General features: G+C 45.0%; 3 protein-coding genes across 5 annotated transcripts in view; all 3 read right to left on the bottom strand.

The window, feature by feature from the left end:
* LOC135386080 (intermembrane lipid transfer protein Vps13-like) overlaps window positions 1–5,459 on the bottom strand; it is a 64,436-nt gene extending 58,977 nt beyond the window's left edge. For all 3 annotated transcript variants that reach the window (XM_064615804.1, XM_064615805.1, XM_064615803.1), the window contains exons 1-6: window positions 5,182–5,459; window positions 2,183–2,269; window positions 1,708–1,803; window positions 1,541–1,642; window positions 791–1,020; window positions 290–370 (exon numbers count right to left, since the gene is read on the bottom strand). In XM_064615804.1, coding sequence (XP_064471874.1) covers window positions 290–370; window positions 791–1,020; window positions 1,541–1,642; window positions 1,708–1,803; window positions 2,183–2,269; window positions 5,182–5,281 — 696 coding nt within the window. In that variant the 5' untranslated portion in view covers window positions 5,282–5,459. The remainder of the gene's footprint in view (window positions 1–289; window positions 371–790; window positions 1,021–1,540; window positions 1,643–1,707; window positions 1,804–2,182; window positions 2,270–5,181) is intronic.
* A 13,617-nt stretch (window positions 5,460–19,076) lies between these two features.
* Window positions 19,077–20,280, bottom strand: LOC135385016 (uncharacterized). The gene is made up of 2 exons (XM_064614192.1): window positions 19,922–20,280; window positions 19,077–19,836 (listed from the first exon to the last, which is right to left on the bottom strand). The coding sequence occupies exons 1-2, from the start codon at window positions 20,278–20,280 to the stop codon at window positions 19,077–19,079; spliced, it is 1,119 nt and encodes a 372-aa protein (XP_064470262.1).
* A 203-nt stretch (window positions 20,281–20,483) lies between these two features.
* On the bottom strand, window positions 20,484–22,127 carry LOC135385017 (uncharacterized). Its single transcript, XM_064614194.1, has one exon. The coding sequence runs from the start codon at window positions 22,125–22,127 to the stop codon at window positions 20,484–20,486; it is 1,644 nt and encodes a 547-aa protein (XP_064470264.1).
* Window positions 22,128–23,417: the final 1,290 nt, after the last annotated feature.

Consider the following 23,417-nt stretch of genomic DNA (forward strand, 5'->3'; position numbering starts at 1 on the left):
ACCCTCACTAGAAGCATTGTTGTCTGCACCTCAAAAACCTGGCAGCAAATACTAATTGACTTCCTGCAACTTGGGGTGGAGTTCACCAGCTGACACTGAAGAAACAACTATGTACCTCCACATGTACTTCCAATCCTAGACAGTATTTTTATTTTCTTCAAAGTCAAAGTAGCCCTCTGACAAGAGGATGTTAATGACATATCGTAGCATTCTATGAACGCATGTACGCCATCAAAAATGTATACATATTGCATATGTCAGAGTTGTAACGTGCAACTACCAAGCATACCTTTGTAACCCACGCTTCATTACCAAGGAAATGTTCCGAGTTGCAGTTCCAGTACACTGCAAAGCTGTTGATATTAACGAGCTGTAAAGAGGGACAAGCAAAAATATGTTACCAAGCACTGCCTTCAGCCCTAGCATTTTTCAGAACAGAATGCTAAGCATAGTAAATAGGAGATGTGGTCCCAGTTTTGTATCCATGTACATCTTGAGCACCAACCGTTGATGTGGCACAGTGAGAGGGTTGGCTCCATGTTTGAAAGTGCTACTCAGCACAGTCAGCAAGGTCATCTGTTAGTTGATAATTTATGTCGCAGGACAACTATGGTCATAAGCAACACCACAATGATCGGTCTGAGGAGTAATTTTGCCCACTTGAGGGTTCTCTCAATGTCACAGCAACCCCCATGCTTTCAAACCACATTTCTACCCAGTCGATCCTGCCATCACAGGCACCACGTACAAGAGGCTATTTCACATGAGAAGCATCTATTGCACAACATACCTTATGAACCAGTTTGACAGATTCATCAAGGATGCATAGATCCCAGTTTTCATCCGTTGTGTCAAAGGAGAGGTTGAACAAAGTGATGCCAAAAGAAAACGGGTGCTTCGGGATTGTAAATGCATCCTCATAGCGAATGTGGATGTTCTTCACACGTATCTGCAAGTTCTTAATTATCTGTGCTGTCAACTTTTCCATAAAGGTATCCTGCTTCTCTCCTTTTGGATTGTCTGTAAAGGTACGATTTTTTTATCAAGTCGCACATGCTAGCAGCAGTGAACACAGCATATCAGTAAACACATACTCCCTGCTTACCAGCTTAGCATTGTATGCTTACTTTTCAGGTTATGCCGCCCACATTTTCAATCCCCAATTGAACTGGCTAGGTTGAACAAGAACTTTATTCTTTATTGAGCACTAATCTGCATTTCATATTATGTGACTAGATTTGGAACTTACCGGAATGACTTTTGAAATCTAGCTAGCGCACGTAAGTAAAAATGGTGTGTTTTCTAAAAGAACTAGTGAATTTTTAGAAAACATGGTGAACATAAAAGAACAGCATTAAATTAATTTCAGCCCATCACTGATAATGCTGATGCTTTGTTATGCCACCAAAGTTTAGTCAGTCATTGGAAACACAAGAAAATGGGACAAATTCACTGACGGCAATAAAAATAGAAGGACCCTGACAAGTAAGCGGCAAGCGAGCTGGCATATTGAGCTCGCAGGTAACATTTATTACTTTACCTTTCTGAGCCTCCTTTTGTTTTACCAGCTCTATCCGATCCAGTTCTCTCTGTTTTGCTTCCTTCAGGAGTTTCTTTTCTTTTTCCGGATCATACTTGATGCCTGAATGGACACAGCATTTATTGTAATTCCAATACTGTATATTGTCGAACAGCAGGAATTCGTACCAGATTTTGGCACAATAATGACATAGACACCCTCAACGACAGCAGAAACCGGAGACCCATAGAGGTTTTTCCATGGTATCTTAAGCGTAAGCTTATCTGAAACAAATAGAAGCAAGCTGTTCAATGCGTGCATTGTCATAACACAGAGAAGAAATTGATAAAAGCGACAAGGTATTGCTTTTGACAGAGAGCTATCCTGTTGAAAGCCGCTCAAAATTCATGAACTACCAAGAGGCGTCTTCATTGATACTGATATGTTGCCATTCAAATCATTTCTGAGGAAAGAACCAATCAAAGTCATTTCAGCTTGATGACGCCTGAAAAAATATATGTAGGCCACTACAGTCTCTTATTGCAGAAAATGGGCTGCACTGAGGTTGTAGTGAAGACACCTGTAGCATATTTGCACGATTGTGGTTAATAGTTGGTGTGGGCATTGGCATCACTACAGAGGTTCCCAATAATACCACTGTACCTATGTGTCCATATGACACTCGAAATGGTAACTCGAAGTCATCAATGGCACTTTGCTTAATGTCCAGATCTTTCAGGTTGACATCACCTGAAAGTAAGAAAATATTTTCTTTGAAAAGGCTGCCACTTCCATGATTTCAAATTATAGTACTATAACAATACAGTCAGCAGTTTCAGAACTGTTTCATATCAGCTGAGCATAACATTAAGATGTCAGCTGTCGGCATCCGTGGGACAAAAACATTGTCACCTATGCTTCTCTGTTCTGTCATGATGTGGTAATAACATATCATCTCTGTACATCCCTTTAAACACTTATAAATGTATTTAGTGATGGATCATGTGAAATATTTGTATGAGGAAAGAATGAATGATTAATTTCAATTTCAAAACACAACACAGCAACATCAGTCCATGGAGAAGTTGTCATGGTTTGCTGGCTGATAAGCATGTTTGTGAAGAAAGGATATAAAAATAGTGGCAGATTCAATATCTACAAGTCTAAAGAGTGGACTGAGTCACCAATTATCAGCATGCACGGCACTGATACAGCTACTGCGGAAAGCCCACCAACTTCTGGGTCCCAAACAGAGTTACGAGGTAATAGTTACAAACATATCAATCTAGGTCTGCTCACAGCATGCAGCGAATTAACCACTTGCAAAACCTGCGGCCACTTGAAGGCCAATATGGGATGAAATTTTGATCATGTGTGACAACAGCTTTTACATGGAGAGTAATATTATGATTACGATGATGATTATGTAGTTGATGTTAGCGTGTAGTACTGAGCATATGCCACACCAGTTGCACTATCACAATGCATTCTGTTACAAATCTGTCAAATGACTGAGCTTAGGAGCAGAAAGAGAGAACCTGTGCCAGAACCAGTTCGAAACATTCTAACGCTAAACACTCCATGTTAGGCACAGCACTGAAGTTCTCATTTTTGCCATACAGGTGTTGACTGCCAAAAATGTCGAAAGGCATGCATGTGAACCACCTAGAGAATACTTAAACGGTAAGAAACTGGGCTGTTTGGTCTAAAATTACATTAAAATAGAAAAAAATTGGTCTGTTTGCATTGCTGATGATCTTTCGGATCACAAAAACTTTTTTTTGTGAAATGTGATCTGGGAAAAAAATGTGCGGTGGGAAAAATAAAAAGGGCATTGTGAAGGATTTTAACCACGCAGCAGATTAATCCGTTCAATACTTTCTTGAACTAAAGTTAGACGGGTTTGCTCGTCTCGGAAAAGCGCTTATGTGGAAGGAATTTCGTTAACGTTGTAGAATACTACGTAGAGGACCTCGTCCCAAAGTAGATGTATAAAGTGAGCATCCCCACTTTGCAAGTTTGCCCAGATGTATAAAGAGGGGACAGCGGAATCCATGGATCACGCGAGATACAATTAATTCAAAACGGCGCATAAAACGTTTACAGCGTAAACACAATGCTTCTCGTCTTGACTTAATCAATTTCAGACGTGATCTCAGGGAAATGAAAACAGCATCGAAAGAACATTTTTATGCGATGACCTTGTCACAGGGTGTCTACTAAGCTGTAGCCTTCAAATTCCCTGAATTTTCCAGGTTTTCACTGACTATTTCAAGCGAATTTCCTTGACCAAAACAAAAGGGTTTTCCTGCTGTTACGTTTTGATACCCAGATCCATCATAAAGCGGATCCTTTATTGAGAAATTAGTAAGACTGCACTACTTTTCTGCCTCTGAGCTTGTCGTATTGGAAGACTGCTAATCGCGGCAACGCGGATGAAGTGATAGTGATGAAATATGGGAGCAAATTAGAGTAGTATACCGTAAGTAGTGTGCTGACAGAAACCAAACTGTGAAGATGTGACAGAGCTCAAACCTGGGGAAATCTTAGAACGGACAAACTCAATATGTTTGTGCCAAGAAAGGTTCTCATGAATGATGTTACTGACAAATCTGGCAGTAGACACCCTTTTTAGAGGACAGCTGACGAATAAGAGTCGTTCATTATCACTATTAAGGCAGGCTACACAGCGCCTCTGGGTGCTGTTAGTCAGGCAATTGTTATGTTTCTGCCCAACTGTATGGCGATGCAGTGAAATGTGAAGGAAATGATGGTTTTAGAGGAATTTCTGTAGTTTTGCAATGCTTTTGGTTCCCACCTGTGAGAATTTTTGAAGTTTTCTGGGCATTTTAAAACCGTTTTACCGGGTTCTTCTGAACATGACATGTGTTCACAGTCTACTTCGTGCGGACAATGTCCACAGTAGTCACTAAAATTCACTTAAATTCGTACCGTTTTGAAACACACACATAAGCTTTGTAAACTTTGGGTATTGTGTATGTACACTGTTTCTCTCTGCTTGTTTACTGTATGAATCTCTCAGGGATATGCTGTATGAATGTTGGTGTTTTTTTGCAGCGATGTCAAACAGTTTACACTACGATGCCTACTGTAGTCCAGTTATGGTCACGTCTTAAAACTAGACGTGCAACAATCGCGAAGCACTTTGCTGATATGCACGGCCTACGCGATATACACGCCCATCTGGCCGCGTAACAGGGTATGCAATGATGTACTATACTGTCAGGGGTATATCGTTACGATACGTATACCAACATTTTTACTAAGTATACGACTTCAAATCGTGCATCAGGATGACGCGAAGTACGGCAGTAACCACCTTATGGAAGTCCCCGTATACGTCTGTCTACAAACATATTGTAGAATGCAACGTTTACAAAGCACTACAAAGCTAAGTGTACAGTCTAAGACTTTAATCATTTTCTAAACTAAGGATACAGTTTAGTGCTCGGGGACTCGGGTTGGGCTGGAGGCACGGGACCCCGCACGTAAAACTGAAGAATTTTGCATGACTCAAGTTTTTCTTTTTTCTTTTGCCACATATTTTACAGATAAATTAGCAATGAGAGTTTCACGAAGTTCAACATAAATACCTGTGCACATAGATCTTGTGACATTTGTGAGAAAATATCAGATCTTACCTCCCCATATCCCAAGTTTGAGCTGGGACGTATCCAGATTCTCAACATAATCGCCGAGAACATTGTTGAGAAGTTCAACGACTAGTGATTCGAACACCATCGTTCAAATGGTTTAAATGCACTTTAGGCGATGCGTAGTACTCCACTCAGTGTCACATTATGAAAGTTGTGGAACGTAAAGGCCTCATCTCTCACTTGCTCGCTCGCACGCACGCAGCGACCAACGCCGAATAACGCCAAACCCAAACAGCGATCTGCACCGTCCCGTCTGCACGCGGGATAGCAAAACGCGAAACTGTCCCTAGACGGCGCCGGAAAAGCGTAACCAAAACCGAAATTTTGCGATGATGGTAATGGTTGCGTTTCTGTGTTTCTGTATTTGCGTGTATTGCCTTTATACCACGCGGTATGCAAGGCTGATCCACTAAAAATAATAAAACAAAAGAAAACGAAATACAGTATATAGCAGAGGTTATGTATATTCTCTTGGGCGCGCGCTTTTCAAACGTCGCTGACATCGTCGTGACGTGACAAGTACCTGCCGTCCTCTCCGACTCTATCATTTGCGGTATCGGGGGAACAGTTGATAGGCTGATAGCGTTGGTAGGCCGAGGACACTGATCTCTATACGTATAAAGGTTGGATCGCGCATAGGAGAGGGGCTCGTGGGAGAGAGGTGCGGCAACCGGCCGCCATGTTGGAGGGCCCACTGGCGCCGGCTGCTCCCATAGGAAACAAAATGGGAAGCGATTTGATTTTGAGTATTTATTGCACTTTAAACGCTCCTCATTGCTGATTAGCACGGATCTTTCTTAGGAATCGGTGTGCTGATGTATTCCAAACGTGCTTCAGGCGTGCTCCTGTAGTTATAATTGTAATGCCTTCTTTTCCTTCTCCGCTGTCTGTGTATTTCGAATAGGGGGTCGTAAAGCGTCGTGCACAGGGAGCATACGCATGAAGGTGAATTCGGTGAATGTCAATCTATAAAACTAATTATTTTTGCTCAGAAAGGTTTCACACTGTTAGTTATTGTAAGGTACTTCCGTTTTTATATTTTTTGTTTGTTGTTCGGTTTTCGTGTGGTGTTACGTGGTTCTCGTTCGTTATTGTGTGGTTTGGTGTTGTATGGTTTTCGTTTGACTTTTTTTATTAACGTATAATGTTCTACGAATGTCTCTGTGTGTGTTCTACGACCGCGATCCTTATTGTGAAGGGGCTCATTATTCCAATCACCACCAGCAATAGGGGGGAGTATAGCTCCTGGCGATGAAACTCCCCATTCCTCATCTTAAAATAACGTTATTGTCACGAGTGCGTTGCGGTTGTTCAGCTGTCAGCGTATTTCATTACAGAAATTCGAAGCGCTGTGCACGAAGAGCATGCACACGCATGACTTATCACACACGCTGTAGGAGCGACTGCACATACGAGGTTAACACAGCAATTTATTTACTTCCACCGTACCTCACAAATTACAAGAACAGTGGAACAAACTGGCATATTGGCCCAGGTTCTGCATCCGCTTCTTCGGCACAGCTGAGCGACTGTGAGGGGAACCGCTGTATAGCACAAGCGCATTGTTTATAGAAAATACATAGTTCTGAGATTTATAGGAGCAGCCACACATACTTTTTTAGTACGTAATGGCACCAGCGAAGTGGCAATGCAAGCAAGTCCGACTTGTCAGATGCATGCGATACGAATAAACAGATTTTTCCTCAAAATAAAGAGCTTACCTGTGAAGAATTATCCCTCTTTCTCTGTGTGAAGTGTACTCAAAGCTGCAACAAACTGGCATGACATGTCCTTTAATGTCAAGGAAATTTTAAAAAATACGGGCAGCCCCGCTTGAACTAAATGCAGACGACAGGATGCGTTGGGCCCACCAATATGGCGGCCGGTGACCACGCTGTCGAGCTATAGAGACTATGCGCGATCCAGCCTATACTATAGAGACCAGTGGCCGAGAACACCAGCAGTTTGGTGGCAGGATACAGGCCGTCTCCTCGAGGGACGTTAAATAGCGTGTGTCATGTGCAAAGATTTATGCGAATGTGAAATAACCCTCGGATGGATAAAAGTAACTCATTGATCGACCACTGTGGCGTCGCTCATGTTCATAGTTGACTTGCGACGTAAAGTCACGAATTATCATTATTATTTATTTATTTCATTTATTAGACTGCGACGTCTCACTGTCGTGAGACAGATGACGAGATGCGTTAGTGGCAGTGTTGTACCCGCTACCCGAAAAAGGTAGCGCAATACCGATACGCGCTACCTGAGCAAAAAGTAACGAAATCCCGATATCGTTACACGTACCTAAAAGTAGCGGAATACCGCTACCGTTACCCGTAAAAAGTAACGCGATACTTCATGCGCTACTTTTTAGGAAAGAAACAAACAGTATCGTTGATGACGTATTCAAACGTCTTAAAATAATAAAATAAAACAATATCTCAAAATAATAAATCGACGTCCTATGGAGGTTACGCGTAGGTTGCCTGAAGGCTAAAATTTTGAAAACCGTTTTTTTACAGATTTACGAAAGCCTACTCGGTATCCTGCAAATATTTTTCTCTTCCTCTAAAGCAAATAAAGCACGAAGCAAGTCTACCGATACAAGGCTCAGCAGCTTTGTCACGAAAAGAACTCGGATTGCCCGGAACGAGAAGTTAGTAAACATACCATGGTGTGCTTTTCAAATTGGACGTTGACTTCCTTGACGCACAGATAAAGCTTTCCCACCGAGGCGCATAGTAGACATCTGAACACCACGCTACTGTTTTATACTGTAGAAGGCCATGGTCCCTCCATTGCAGCGGACAAGAAATGGCAACTGTCAAGCACCTGAGCGTACGTGGTGCAATGTCATGTGGAATGTCATGACTCATAGCTAGCGAGGACGGCTCCAGAATGGAGTGACGTCAGTTTGCAGACAACTCCGATAACGCACCAAATCTTCAAGAAGGTTAATCCCAAATAGGGAACACGTGGAGGACACATCCTCTTTGTAAGATAACGGCCTCTGTGCCCTCCTTTCGGCTATTTGGCCGGTCTTCCCAGAATGAGTTGTGATATCGGGCAGCTTGATCGAAGGCAGGCAGAGTGGAGTTTTGATGATAGGTCGAAGTCGAGTTGTCGCGAACCCCAGCTCGGAAAGTAGCGGTAGCGCTCAAAGATTGCGCTACCGCAAATTTGTAGCGGAAGTACTTCTTTCGTTACCAGTTTAAAAAGGTAGCGCGATCTCTACTCCGCTACCGAAAAAAGTAACGGATACGGTAACGCCGTTACTACGTACAACACTGGTTAGTGGTGATGTGAGTGGTGTTGTTTAGTTATAGTGCTCCAAGGGCGCTATGCATTCCATAAATACTATATAGCTGCAGTCTTTATAGTAAACTAATTCAATACAGCAGTACAATATAAGCAAATGCAATACCTGTTTGCCTCAAATTCATGTTTGCCTGACACTGTTTTGGTGGCTAGATACGTCGACGATCTTATATTTATGTCTCGTTCCCGCTCCTGCTTGGTAGAACTACAACGTGTGGCTCGTGAATCGGCCCCGGAGTTAACTTTTACGGAAGAGCATCCTACCGACGGGAAGTTGAAGTTTCTAGATTTGACCTTACACTTCAAAGGTGGATTATGCTGGGAATATGGTGCATCAGGTGAAAAACCCCTTCTGCCAAGAAGGAGCTGCCATTCTAAGTTGGTGAAAAATGGTTTGATAAATTCCTTGGTAACCAGTGCATTGACCAAATCTTGCTCGCATTTTGTCTTCAGTGCTCTCAAGCGACAGACCGCCAAATTACAAAGAGCAGGATATGAGTTTAAGCTAATACAGCACAATCTACTTGCTCAGTTTAAAGCTCGACCGAAACGCTTAATGGAAGAAAATGAGAAAAACAAGAAATTTGCAGTAGTTCCGTACTACCACAAGATTTCACACAATTTGAAGGCTATGTCGAATGAGATGGGTGTCCGTCTCCTCTTTAGGAACAACTTCAGGTTAGATCGTCTAACGCCTTTTTCAAAACCAGAGTCTGCATGTAATGTTGAACACAGAACCATTAAGTTTGTTCCTTGTGCAAAAAATGTTGTATATAGAATCCCGTTAGCTTGTGGTTTTGTATACATAAGTCAAACATCTCAATGCGTAAACCAAAGGTTGGGCCAGCATAAAAACAATCCTGATTCAAATTTGTCGGATCACCTAAGAATCTGTAATAATTGTCAACCTCTATGGTCCCAGACGGCGGTGCTGGCGTGGGAACCAGACAGGCGAACAGGCGTTGGCCATACAGAGTGTGGGCAATTGTATTAGTGTGCCGTCTGTATGTATCCACCCGGCCTTCAAGCGCCTTCTTTGACTTCCCTCAACTCATTTTGCCCTCATTTTCCCTATTCCCCCCTCTCTCTGTCTTCCCTCGCACCGTCTACATGTTCATGAAGCTCGTGTTTATCGATTAAACGTTTTGCTGGTTTGAGCCTTCGTGTTTGTGTTTGTTTACGTGCCTTGCCCATCGCTCAGGCTTGCCTTATCATGGAATTTATCCACCAGCTAGCCTGCATTTACGCCATTCTGTCAACAGTACCCTACGAGTGGGAATCTATCCAAGACCCCCCCCCCAAAAAAAAAAAAAAAAAATTAACCCCACTGACCATTTCTATAAATGAAATTAAAAATACTTTTTATGTCGAAGGAACATTTATGTATGGATATATACCGTACATAGTATGCTCATTTTCATTTCACCACACTCTTTAATGATTCCTGATTTAGTTTACCCTTTATGTACATATGTGTGAATACATTATTATTATTATTATTATTATTATTATTACTATACATATAAATATTTCTTTTGTTTCTGCATGCATATATAAGGTGGAACATTTTAAATTGTGCGAGTACTTGCTGAATTTTTATCATATAAATGTGTCATGTTTTCAACAAAAGCACATCACAGCAAACTGCTAACCTGTTTTGTTAGCCGAGGTCATGGTGTTTGCAGAGTATAAAGTGCTGTCCTGTGAACTCAAATACGATTGCTGCGAAATATGCAAGTGGTTCAGTTACTCCTTTTCACTAACAAGGAAGTGAAGACAGACTGTCACATGAAACTCCCCTATCATCATAATAGAATAAGGTTATTGTTGTCACGTATAACGAACGCCACACGTTGTCCCTCGCAGGACCTTCCAAATATGTTACGGTACCACTCTAAAATGCCTGTCAACAATGCCAACAAAACCCGAAAATGATGGGAACTGGTGTTCTGAGGCTGGAACACATATAGAAAGGACAAATGGGAACCGGAAAAAATGTCCCCTGAGAAACATCCACTTTTGGTACGCGTGTAATTGTTGCGAAATCCCCGGTTGCGATATTGCCGGTCTTGAAGTCCTCGGACTCCAAATAAATACTAAAATACCTAACAGCTTCTTAAGTGTTTTTACTTGGAAAGCTTGGGCCACTTTCACTTACGATTTCGCGTGAGAGTATACTGCAATCAGTTACACATTTGTTGATACAACGTGCACACTTGGCTGGTATATTCTTATTTTGTTTCTTTCTTCCTATACAAAAAAGTATCCCGCGTGACGTCACACTGACTGGTGTGCGATCAGAGCGCCGGGATTTTGTGACTGTAGACTTTAAGCATGATGACACAGGTATCCGTTCATGTTTGAGGGAATTAAGAGTGGGACGTACATTTTTCTGTACCAGCTCGCGTGGAGTAGCGGTTTGGATGATCACCTTTCACGCCGAGACTGGTAGGTGGCGCGGGTGCGAATTCCCGTAACGGCTGTGCTGTCTGACGTTTTCACTGAGTTTCCCCGCAGACTTTCCAGACGAATGTCGGCACACTTCGCCCTGAAGTCGGCCCTGAACGCATACTAACCCCCCGTCACGCTCCTTCCTGCTGTCCTCTGTCCACGCCTGTACACAACGTATACAGCAACAGTTGCTTCGCGGCGCTAACACGGAAAACATTTTCTCTGCTAATTAACACAAATGTAAAGTGTCACAGAAAGGCGTGTGCCATCCAGTTTCAACAAATCAGGAGAGATGTCATTCGGAATGGCTATAGGAGCATGTCAAGTTTTTTTTTTGTAAAAGTGCGCGGATCGACGTGCAGGGTGATGTATAAAAAGCAAAATAAAATGCGGGGGAAAAGCAACAAAATTGGCAGGAATAATGTATTTCAATATGTCTAGCGGTGTCACGCGTTGCGTCTCGGGAGCCTGTACGGGTCGCTTTATTGCAAGAAACAACAAAGTAAATGTACCAAAACTGACCCCCGTGTCACCCACAGCGACCCCCTTGGCAAAGATATGCTATGTGTGAATAGTCATTTTAAAACGGAATTGAATACGAACAAATTAAGCGACTCGTTCAATAACCGTATCAGGTACATATACAGCATATGTTGGAATATAGACATGTACGGTAACTAGTAATAGGTGGGGCTAGTACGGACCCTAGGTGCCTGGTTCGGACCCCCACAGCGTTTGGGCCGACTTCACTCGCGAATTTTTTCCCGCGCGCGGCGGACGGCGAGAGGGTGGAGGCGCTTATCAGTGTGCGGCGCGTGGCGCGTGTGCGGAGGGTTGTCCGGCACTTATAACATGCATAGACATGCAAAGAGGAGTCATACACAAAAAGTACAAGTTGAAATATATTTATGAAAGCCAATTGTAATGCCAATCAAGTTGATGGAGAAACACCCAGCCGAAAAGTCTTCACCACCTGTAACAAAAGAAATATAATACACATAATAAAGAATATACTTACTCACAGTGGCGTATCTAGGGTGTGGCAGGTGTGGACAGGTGCCATGGAAGCCAGGTGAACAGGGGCGCCATTATGTGGTCGGGTGTGAATGTGCCAGGTCGGGCACTCAACCTGGCACATTCATAAATGATGTATGCACCCGCCATTAGAGAGGTTGTAGTGTGAAACGTAGTGCGGACCACACGAAAACGCATCCCCAAGGACATCATGTTAACCACGAGGTAGCTAAACTGGGCGCGTGACGTATTTGACGAGAACGGGGCACCGTGAGCAAACCGAACCAGCTCAGTGAGCGACTGTCACAGTCGAGACCAAAGCACCCTAAACAAAAGGGAGATCCCACTTGAGACGTGACAGCAGCAGTCGGACTTCGAGAGAGATATCTGAGCAAGAAAATCGACCCGACGAAAAGAGGAGTTCGTATCGGGCGGACCAACAAGAGGGTCGACCTGAACCCATGTGTCGGGCTGGGGCAGGTGTAAAGGTGTAGGGGCGATTTCGGCAAATTTTACACTTCCGATGTTGACGGCAACGAGCTGTACGAAGAAATTTTGGACTGCAGAATGTTGCTCGCGAGGCGCACAGAAAACAAAATATCGAGACCCGAAGAGCTTCTTGAATTTATTGTTCACTATGAAGATGAGAATGTCTTCCCGAACCTTCGGGTTGCGGTCCAGATAATGCTTACGATCGCGGTTTCAATTGCCAGCTGTGAGCGGTCATTTAGCAAGCTTATACTTTACAAGCAAGCTTAGCAAGCTTAGCAAGCTGATACTTTCGTATTTAAGAGCATCAATGGGCCAGGACAGGCTTTCCGAACTTGCTGTCCTAAGTGTTGAAGGAGAAGAAACAGAAAAAATTGATTTCAGTGACATTATCGACAAATTTGCAGCAGCAAAAGCCAGAAAGGCTATCATGTGACGATAGTGGGCCATTTGCATGTGTAGTAGTTCTGTGAACTTCATTAAAGTATTTACAAAACATGACCAACTGTGTCATCGATGTGTGCCTGAACAGGGGCGCAGACTCATTGGTTGCCATGGGCCCAGGTAGCTCTAGATACGCCACTGCTTACTCATTACCAATTTCGCAGCTTCCATATGGATATGACTCAATGGCGTTAAAGAGATATCTCTTATCATCATACGGCATGAGTGCAAGCTTAGTTGTTTCCACTGTATACTACATGCATTGGCGCATACTACATATGGGCCTTTGTGGATGACTTACCTTCACACTATCAAACCAAACGTCTTTATATACATCGTGATGGAATTCCTTACGAGCAATACTTTTCTTATCACCTTTTGCTCTAGCAATTTGACTATCGTCACTCAATCGGATGGAATACATTTTTGCTTTCAGAGCAACCACCTCTTCAATTATCCTGCCCCCACCCCCTACCCCCGGCTCGTCTTTGAAGTGGAACAGTGCCCCTTTATTTTTATTGTTATAGAGTGGATGATCAGCGCATGGGGTAGGATGAAAGATCGAGGTGATCATCTGCAATCTTTTTGATTTCCTCTTCATACTCTGACGTATGAAACACACCAGTGATAGAATCGGTACCCGAATACATGATGGTGATTGGACAATTCAACTTTTCCAAGAGAGTGCAATAGACAAATTCATACATTAACAACTTGCTATAATCTAAAATACAAAAACCAATCTGAAATGGAAATCTACATTTTACCTTCCTTCGCTTCATCTCATACAACACACAATTCCCTGACAAAATTTCAGGGCATTTTACGTTAGTGAGTGTTTTCTTTCTTTTTTTCAATTCAGCAGGAATTACAGTGTCACAGCCAATCTTCTTTTCTTTTTTTTTTTCAATCCTGCTTATGTTCAATTCGATTTCGGACACGTCCCGAGAGACGTAACCGCTACCTTGTTGTTGTAATATGGAAACTGTATCGTGCCGGTAATGTATCAGGTATTCGAACGGATCCTCGACAAAGTGGTCATACGGTGACGCCAACAGGACGTAACGTCCAAGGTACCCTTCAAAGGCCGCAGCGGATTCAAAGAATGGAAAATATGGTACGCTAACACCAGGATGAGCTACCGAAACACGTTTCGCGAAATCGTTCACAACAGGCTCTGGGCTATCTGGATTTTGCACGGCATCTGACGGCGTATTATCATCAAAAACTCCGTCCATCAAAACTCGATCAAATTCTAAACCCCACTCTTCTTCAAACAAAGCGGGACCAGGGTTGTACGTAACACATTACTAGTAATTTCGTTACTAGTAATCAATTACTTTTTCTGTAATTTTCTAACGTAATTAATTAATTTTTGAGCAAGTAATTTTTCAAGTAATCTGATTACAATTTTCGGTAATCAATTACTGAGTAATCGATTACTTTTTTAACCTTCTGTGAACAATAATGGCAACCCTTTTCAGCAAACCAATCTCTTCTTCTGTTCCACAACGAGTTCGACCTGAAGCAATGACGCAGAGGTCACTGTGACGGCCGTCGCCAGTCCACACGTGTTCCATGCACACCACAGTAATATGATAATCCTTTACAACCGGGACAAACTGGAGCAACAGTAAAATAGGGAACTGTATTTATAAATTGTGCGGACTGAACATAACAATAGTAACAAAACGAAGCCGATGTTTCGATGTTGTTTTAAATGTGTATATAAATATGTAATGAACGCGTGTATGTGTTTTGTATGTTAGTTTCAAATGTATTTGTGAATTTCACTTATCATGTATGTTGGTGTCTCAAATTAGAATTTGCAACAAGAGCTGCATGGTTGCATTCACTGCAGGCTTGTTGGCGTTGCTATGGCCCACAATTTGAAAGTAACAGGAAGAGTAACGCGTTACATTTTTAATCGGTAACGTATTACATTTTGATGAAGTAATTTGTAACGGTAAAGAATTAGTTTTTGCGCGCAGTAGTAACAGTAACTGTAATCAATTACTTTTGTCGAGTAACGTGTACAACTCTGGCAGGATCTGAATTTGGAACGTTAGCTTCCTCCTCCATACGACAAATTACCTCCTCAACACAATCATACCCACAGATTCCACAGCGAGGCACTAGAACAGACATTACATAAATTAAAATAGGAATAATACGCAAGAAGCAGACTTACTCTTCAAATATCTCAGCAGCAGCACACCAAAATAAATTTTTGGCAAATGAAACAAGCACTGAAACCAGGGCAACAGAACTTGGTGAAAAAAAAAAAGAAGAAACAAGCCGTCGGACACTATTTTATAGTAAGTGTGGGCGGACCGAAAATTGTATATAAAAAATCGATAACCAATGGCATACCACAGATAACCAATAGGCATCCTTTCCATCGCATTCTCTCTAATTGTCAACAATGGAAACAGACGTGTGCTATGCACTCTCTCTGGAGGACTGTGGGTTTACGGCTTTCTTATCTTATTCCACTTTCTCTAATGAGATTTTTTGTTTTAGATTACGAGTGCCTCCAGACAGGTGATTCGCGCATTGTCCAAACGTTGAAGACACCACCCAGACATTTCTTTATACAAAATTGTGACCATCTGAGAAGATGTCGCTGTTGTGGATTGATTTCTACAAAATCATCAGACTGGCTAGATCATAATATCAGGCCATATCTCGGATGCCACCCCAGCTCGGAATCAGCATGAACTCGGACGAGAGATTTCACTTGACTATACAGTGGATGATGTACAAGGACCTGTTGAAATTAAACTCGTACTTGAACTGCAATGGACCTGAGAGTGACTTCAAACTCATCTTGCGAAGTTTACCGTATCAACTCAGAACAAGACGCGGACAACTAAGGAAGAGACTACAAAAGTTTGTCGCTGTGAAATGTGACTTGTTAAGACGCTATCGCGACGGTGGACAGATTTCACCGACCCTTATAAATGCCGGTTTGAGAAGACTATTACATTCAACATTCGCACTACATCGTCCAGCGAAAGGAAGACGGGTCTCGCAAGATAGTGAGTCTGGAGGATTATCTTCAAAGAGCTTGTACATTGAACAAATAAAACTATTTTTGTAAACGATGTATTCCTCTTCAGTCATTTTTATTACCTTGAGATCATTGTGTATAAGGTTATTGTCAAATAATGATATAATGCTTTTGAGTGGATAATTCTTACAAAGACGTGAAGCAAACACGGAAACAAAGAGACCACAGTGTGAGCTGTAGAGACTCTGTCTACACTTGTCGCAATATTCGTCAACAGGTAGATCTAGCAGTTCTTCATCAATTGGTGGTAGACCAAAGCTGTCCACATAGATGAATCTATCTAGTCTTGTGGGGCTACCGCACGACGCTAACGTTTGCTCTGCTCTTTAGCATGGATCCAGTTTGTTGACTGATCTTGCCGGATTGCTGATTGTCGTCACTCCGAGTTTTACATCCTGATCAACAGCGGGCTGCATCTTATCTGCACTGATATGCGTTGATTGTTCCGTCCACGTTTTTTCTGCGAACTGCTGCTATAAAAAGACGAGCCAGCTCCTTCACCACCGCAGTCTTGTGGGGCTACTGCACGACGCTAACGTTTGCTCTACTCTTTAGGTGAGAAGCGTTTTGTACAACCATTGTTGTTGTTGTTGCTGCTTTTGCTGTCTACATTCACCACGAGACTGCACTTTTTGTAATTTTGTTACATTTCATGATGTCGTCCTCAAAAGATACGAGTCTATGTCTCGCTTGCCATCAACCTGTTATTGAGACTGATATCGCTATTCTGTGTAATAGCTGTGATAATCTTTATCATGCTGTTCCAAAATGCTGCGGAACATCTGCAAGGTCCATGACTTCGGCTGAAAAGCAGTCCTGGACCTGCTGTTGTAGGGAAATGTGAAGGAATGCTGAATGCTGTTGTAGCTGCTTAATAAAACAGTACTCTTGTCTAACACTCAACATTTAATACTACCATGTAGACTCAGATACATAATGCATGGGAAAAAACGAAAGAACTATAATTCGAGCGTCTGCTCGGCAGCGAGGTAGAATCGTCTCTGTCTCTATCGCCAGTCACACACAGAACACCAAATTCCCCAAAGGAAACCCGATCCGGACCTTTCTCCAAGTCACAGATGGGCGCAAACGGAGACGTGGTCCATAAACACCCCGCGCAGTAACGGTGTGGGGGGAAGAAGTGACCCCTCCTGGCGGAACCACTGCCCTGTGTGTCTGGAGTTTGTCTCTCTCGGTTCGGATCTTCAACATTCTCCCCCCCCCCCCCCCCCGGATGAGCTTAGCTCATTTCGAGAGGATAAATGTGTTGCACTGCCCTCTTTAGGTGTTGGCCGTGCGGCAGTTCTAACTTGCAGGACCTTATCTTGTTGTCTCTTCGACGGTAAAGTTCAAGAATTCTCCCCATCTTCCAGTTCAGTTTAGGAGTCCTATCTTCATGAATGATTACCACATCTCCTACGTTCAAATTGGTAGATAGTTTTTGTCTGCCGTAGTGTGCGGACCTCAGTTGTAGCAAGTATTCACGGAGCCACCTTTTCCAATAGTGATTTACAATTTGCTGTCGGTGTGCTAGTCGGCGGGTCAAATCTTTTGCTTCCGCGGCTGGTGATGTGCGGTATGTCAAGGGTGGCAGCGCCGTCATCCTCCTTCCGATAAGGAAATGAGCTGGTGTGAGCGGCTCCATCTCGTCAACGTCAGACGTTATGGTCGTCAGTGGTCGCGAGTTGACCGCGGCTTACACTTCATGGAGGACGGTTTCTAGTTCTTCGTATCCAAGACGGGCCTTTCCCAGTGTCTTTCGAAGGCAACCCTTTACCGTCCGTACCATCCTTTCCCAAAATCCGCCCCACCAGGCGGCGCGTTCACAATGAACCTCCACCTGATGTTGTGGGTGGAGCAGAAGTCTTTGACTGCGGCGCTGTTTATATGCTCCCATAGACCTCTGATGTCCTTAGCCGCTCGTCGAAAAGTCAAAGCATTGTCCGAGTAGATCAGGGCCCGCTTGCACGAAACAAACTTAGTGTAATACTTAACGAGTTCCCCACTTAGTGTAGTGCCGGAGCCGTAAGTGGCTTGCACGAAACTTTTACAACACTAAAGTGGTGGCGCTCGCTCCGCGCAGTTTAGGACGCTGGCCAAGGGTCCTAGGAGCACCCTAAACTACCGCACTAAAGCTTAGGACTAACATGTCGGCCGCTATGAACCGTGTATCGAAGATTCGTCGTTGGCCCCAACTGTATCTCGCAATACAGTACGCATTTTCCTCGCAATACTAACAACGTCTCATTTTTTTATGCTGTGGGTGCCGTACGTGTTGTGCTTTTCGTTAGCAACATCTCTCAAAGTGATCGCCGCACGCGAAGTGCCTCTCACCGGCAGTGCCGTTGGCGATAAGTTCCCAATCATCGAGCAATTCGAGACATACTTTGGGCCACAGGCTTTATTTTATTTAACAAAAGCACGCAACAAGTGACCTAACTCGTTCTTGCAGCTACAATGATAGTACAATACCTTATTTTGGTTCTACAAACTGTTTACGTGCGACGGCAGAAGCAGACGACTTCCCAGAATCCAAACATGCCGTGACGCACGACTTCCTGGGATGAACTCCGGAAGTTCTCTTTCTACCAATGAGAGTCTCCGAAAACTGCTACTGCTCGTAGCCACGATCCACTTTAGAATACTTGACTTAGGGCGGTCGTCGAAGTGTTCGTGCAAGCCACTTAACCGCAACCCTAAACTTAGTGCACTAACGCGTTAGTGCAACACTTGCAAAGTGTTACACTTAGAATTGTTTCGTGCAAGCGGGCCCAGTTCTGGCAGGCCCCTTCGGGACGCAAAACGTCGGAACGCCAATAAAAAGTTCGTTGTCGATAAACTGGATACAATTTCAAGATGCACAGCCCGAGTTACCGCGCATGTAAATAAAGCGATATAGCTCTTTGCGTCTCCGACGGCTGTCTTCACATACAAAGGTCCCGCGAAATCAATGCCCATGACGGCAAAGGGATGTGTGCGTGTGATTCGCTCACCGGGTAAAGGAGCCGCGGTAGCCGTCGCTGGCTTCAGTTTGTATCTGCAGCAGACTGTACATCTCCTTACTATCTGTTTCACAACTTGTCGGCACCTAGGTATCCAATACATTTCTCTTAGCTCTGTCATAGTTTCCAACACTCCTCCGTGCAAAATGCGCAAGTGTGCGCTCTGAATCACGAGCTCCGTGAAGCCATGTCGTGGAGGTAGAATGATGGGGTGCCGAACTGCTGGTTCCAGGTCCTTGTTGGAGTCGTCCTGTCACTCGCAACATTCCCCGGTCGTCGAGGAAGGGGTTGATCTGGAACAGCTCTGATTCAGGTCTAACTGAGCGCTGCTTACTGAGTGCGTGAATTTCCGGTTGGTATTGTTCATCTTGCGTGCGACGTATCCAGTACGTCTCCGCTGCTCTTATTTCTTCGGCGGTGAGTGGTCCGGTCGGTGTGTCCTCAGTTCGGCGGCATTTCGCCACAAACCTCATGACCCATGCGGTCACTCTCAATACCCTTGATAGCTTGCTGAAGCGCTCAAGTTGCAGTAGACGGCCTTCAATATCTGCCACACCCAATATAAGATAAGGTGGTGGTGAGGACGCTCCCGCTCGTTCTTCATCGACAACTTTCGGTGCTCTGTCGTCAGGGGCCGTGTGAACGTAAGGCTCCGGCCAGCATACCTCTTCTCGCTGCAGCCATTCCGGTCCTCTCCACCACAACGAGCTCGAAACACAGATTTCAGCTGTGATGCCTCTTGTTACCAAGTCGGCCGGATTGCAGTGGCCGGGACAATGTCTCCACCTCGCTGGATCGGTGATGCCTTGGATTTCAGTAACCCTGTTGCTCACAAATGGCTTCCATCTGTTCGCAGACGATCGGATCCAGCTTAGCGCTATTGTGGAGTCCGTTCACATGTGATATTCAGCTGCAGGCGCGTGGAGAATACCTGCCGTAGCTGAGTAGCCTAGCTCCAATCAGGGCCCCCATTAATTCAAGTCGTGGCAACGTGAGACGTTTGATGGGTGCTACTCGTGCCTTCGCAAGCATGAGGTTCACGTGCACTTGTCCAGTCTCAGTCCGCACTGGCAGGTACACAGCAGCTCCGTACGCATGCGGACTGGCATCGGTGAAAACGTGAAGTTGGATAGTGTACCGAGTCTGCTCGCTGATGGGAATGAGACACCGCTGCGTATGTAGCAGGCTCAGCTTCGGAATATCTTGGCACCACGTGTCCCACTCTGAGCTGAGATCATCTGGTAGTTCACAGTCCCAATCGATTCCGAGTTCCCAGAGCTTTTGAAACATTATCTTCACGCGGATCACGAATGGAGAGAGAAATCCCAAAGGGTCAAATATTCTAGCCGTTGCTTGGAGCAAAAATCGCTTCGTGTTCTTTCGACTCGTGAGGAACTCAACGATGGCAGAAGTGTCGAACTTGAACACGTCGTCTTCTCTGTTCCATACGACTCCAAGCACCTTTGTTTCAGCACTTGTTCCCAGTGCGTGGGTCACATTTTTGCGGTATGTTCCTCAAACACATCGTTTAGTGCCTTAGAGCTAGACGCCCATTTGCCCAGCTCCATCCCTGCCCTTTTGAAAATATCAGTTGATTCAGAACAGATGCGCAGCGCTTCCTCCAATGTTGCAGCTCCGGTAATCATGTCATCAACATACATGGAGCTCTCTAGCACTGTCGCAGTCTCAGGGAATTCCTCCTTCATAAGTCTGGGATGATGGGAGAGGGTTGCCGCCAGTAGAAACGGACTCGCTGCCGTCCCAAAAGGTACAGCAGTCATTCTCCATTCTTCCACAGGAGGCATCTCGTGGCCAGGGGTTGGCGGTGTAGAAAACCATAGGAAACGAAGAAAGTCTCTGTCCTCTTCCTTTATGCCAATCTGCAGGAATGCCTTCCGCACGTCCGCTGTTATGGCAATTCTGTGCAGTCGGAACCTCAAGAGAAGCCGGACAAGGTCAGGCACCATTTTTGGTTCCTTCTCGAGGCAGTCGTTCAGAGAAGGTGCACCGCTAGCGTGCGACGATGCATCGAAAACGACGCGCAGCTTAGTGGTGGCTGAAGACTCCCGAATCACAGGTCGGTGGGGCATGTAGTACACCTGTCCTGTGTCTGCCTCATCAGACTCCGGTTTAACCTTCTCAGCGTGTCCCTCCTCTAGGTACGTCCGGATGGCTTCATCGTACCTGGCGAGCATCTCTGGGTCTCGCGCCAGTCTCGTGCTCATGCGCTTCATGCGTTCGAGCGCTACCCCTCTGTTGCTCGGTAGGTCTACCCTGGGTTGTTGTTTAAAGGGTAGATTCACTCGATAGCGCCCATCCTGGAACTCGATCGAGCCTTCAAAGCTCTCCATGAGTGCTTGGTCATCTCGGTCTGGTGTCAGGTTATCAGTAATTCCAAGATGCTCCAGGTCCCAGTAACGTCGCAATGCCAATGATGTGTCGTCCTCGATTTCGACGGCAGTGCGTAGAACGCAAATCAGTGTGTCGCTCTGCTCGGATACAGAGCTCCTGGTTTTGGTGGGCCCCTGAAAAGTCCATCCCAACGAGGTGTTGATGGCAGCTATCGCACTGTTGTTTTGGTCGTGTTGCACGTTCCCTTTTACGATCTTCCAAAGCTGGTCTGAGCCGATGAGCACCGATAGTCCTGTCTCTCGAGGAACGCTTGGAAACATGACTCTGTCGGCGATGTCCATTCCGCACTCCCTCAGCTGCGCGACCAACGAACACTGGGTCGGAATCTGTGCTATGTCCCTGCAAACGAACGGAATCTCGATAGCTTCGAGTGTCACCTCCGTTTGGTCGAACTGGCTTCTCAGCTTGAGTCGCACTACATTGCGACGCTGGCTGGGCGCTGGTGCATTGTCAGCGAAGGTGCTCAGTCGCAGGTCGATTTCTCTTAACACAGGCAGTTCCAGTTTTCGAGAGACGTCCTCCCTGACAAACGTTTTTTGACTGCCACCATCGATGACGCCTCGCAAATAGGCGCAGTCCGGGTCGGTCACAGCCCAAGCACGGAATGTCTGGAGGAGCATATCACAGTCCGTGTGGCGGGTTTTTCCTTCATTCGACGCATAGAGATGGCCGCTTTCGACGCTGTCGTCTTTCTGTGCCGTGGACTTCCGAGAAGGGTCACACATGGACGTCGCATGACGCCCGTTACAGGTTGCACAACACAAGTAATCCCTCGATGATAGTCCCTTGCCCTGTGGCCTCTAAGCGTGCATATAAAACACCGCATGTCGCTCGACAGCCGTTTCCTCTTCTCCTCTATGGTTAAGGATGACCGACAGTTTTCCGCAGCATGCGTCGATGACTTGCAGAAGAAACACTGTGTTGCCATCTTAGTGCTGGTGTGGAGTACAGCTGCTGCCGGGATCCTAGCCTTCGTCTTTTGTGCAGGGCGTGCGCCAGTTCCCTTTCGGGTCGTATCTCTCGCACTATCATCAGTGAAACCACACCTCTCACGGCTCTCTATTTCAACGCAGAGATAATCCAGGATTTGTGTAAGCTCCACTTCCGAGTCGTCAGATCTTGCCTCAGAACCATCTGAGGATGCCGAAGAAGTCCGCGTTGCTTGCTTCGCACTTCTGTGATAGCCGACAACTATGTCCGCCGGCAAGGCCTGTAGGAGCACGTCGCACATCATAGAGGAATATGTCAGAGGGCTAACCCCGAGCGCCTTCAGTCCTCGGATATTGCCTTGTACGTGGTCGTAGAGGCGTCTCAAACTCCTTACATCGTTCGATGACTTGACGGGAGTCAGAAGTCGGAGTTTAGATAGGTACAGCTGCTCTATTCGTTTCTTGTCACCGATCAGAATCTCAACTGCGTCGTTGTAACAGGCTTCTGTAGTTTGCAGGCCTGACACCGCCGCTGCAGCTTGTCCCGTTAACCGAGATCTGAGATAGTGTGTCACGGAAACCCGGTATGCCTTTTGATTTGCGCGCAATCACACTGTGGCTACGAGATGATCGCTCCGAGTGGGCCGTCACCTCCAATCTATGAGATGGGGAGGGCTAAGCTAATCTCCACCGGCAATCACTGCGCGGCTCCAACAGTGGGCTAACTATACCGTTTCCGACAATTCAGAAGAAGTGGGCGGACTGATCTATGTCAACCGACATACGCACTGGGGCAACACACATAGAGAGAGTAGAAGTCCAGGTGCTGGTAACAATAACAATATTTACTTAGCAATCATAATCTATTCTAGCTCGCTGCTACACAACTCAACAAATCAATGCTAGCGGTTACAGGGTAGCATTAACACTGATCAAAAGATGCGCAAAGCATGGTAACAACTTATGGGTAATGCGGTTCCGGATAGTGTAGATAAAGTTCCAAATTCAATTATAATCAAAGTCTTATCTGTTTCGTTGCTGGCAATGTTGTCTTCGAGTGCTGCAGCTGTCGTTGTCTTCCTGATG

The sequence above is a fragment of the Ornithodoros turicata genome, chromosome 2, assembly GCF_037126465.1.
Source record: "Ornithodoros turicata isolate Travis chromosome 2, ASM3712646v1, whole genome shotgun sequence".
NCBI lineage: Eukaryota > Metazoa > Arthropoda > Arachnida > Ixodida > Argasidae > Ornithodoros > Ornithodoros turicata.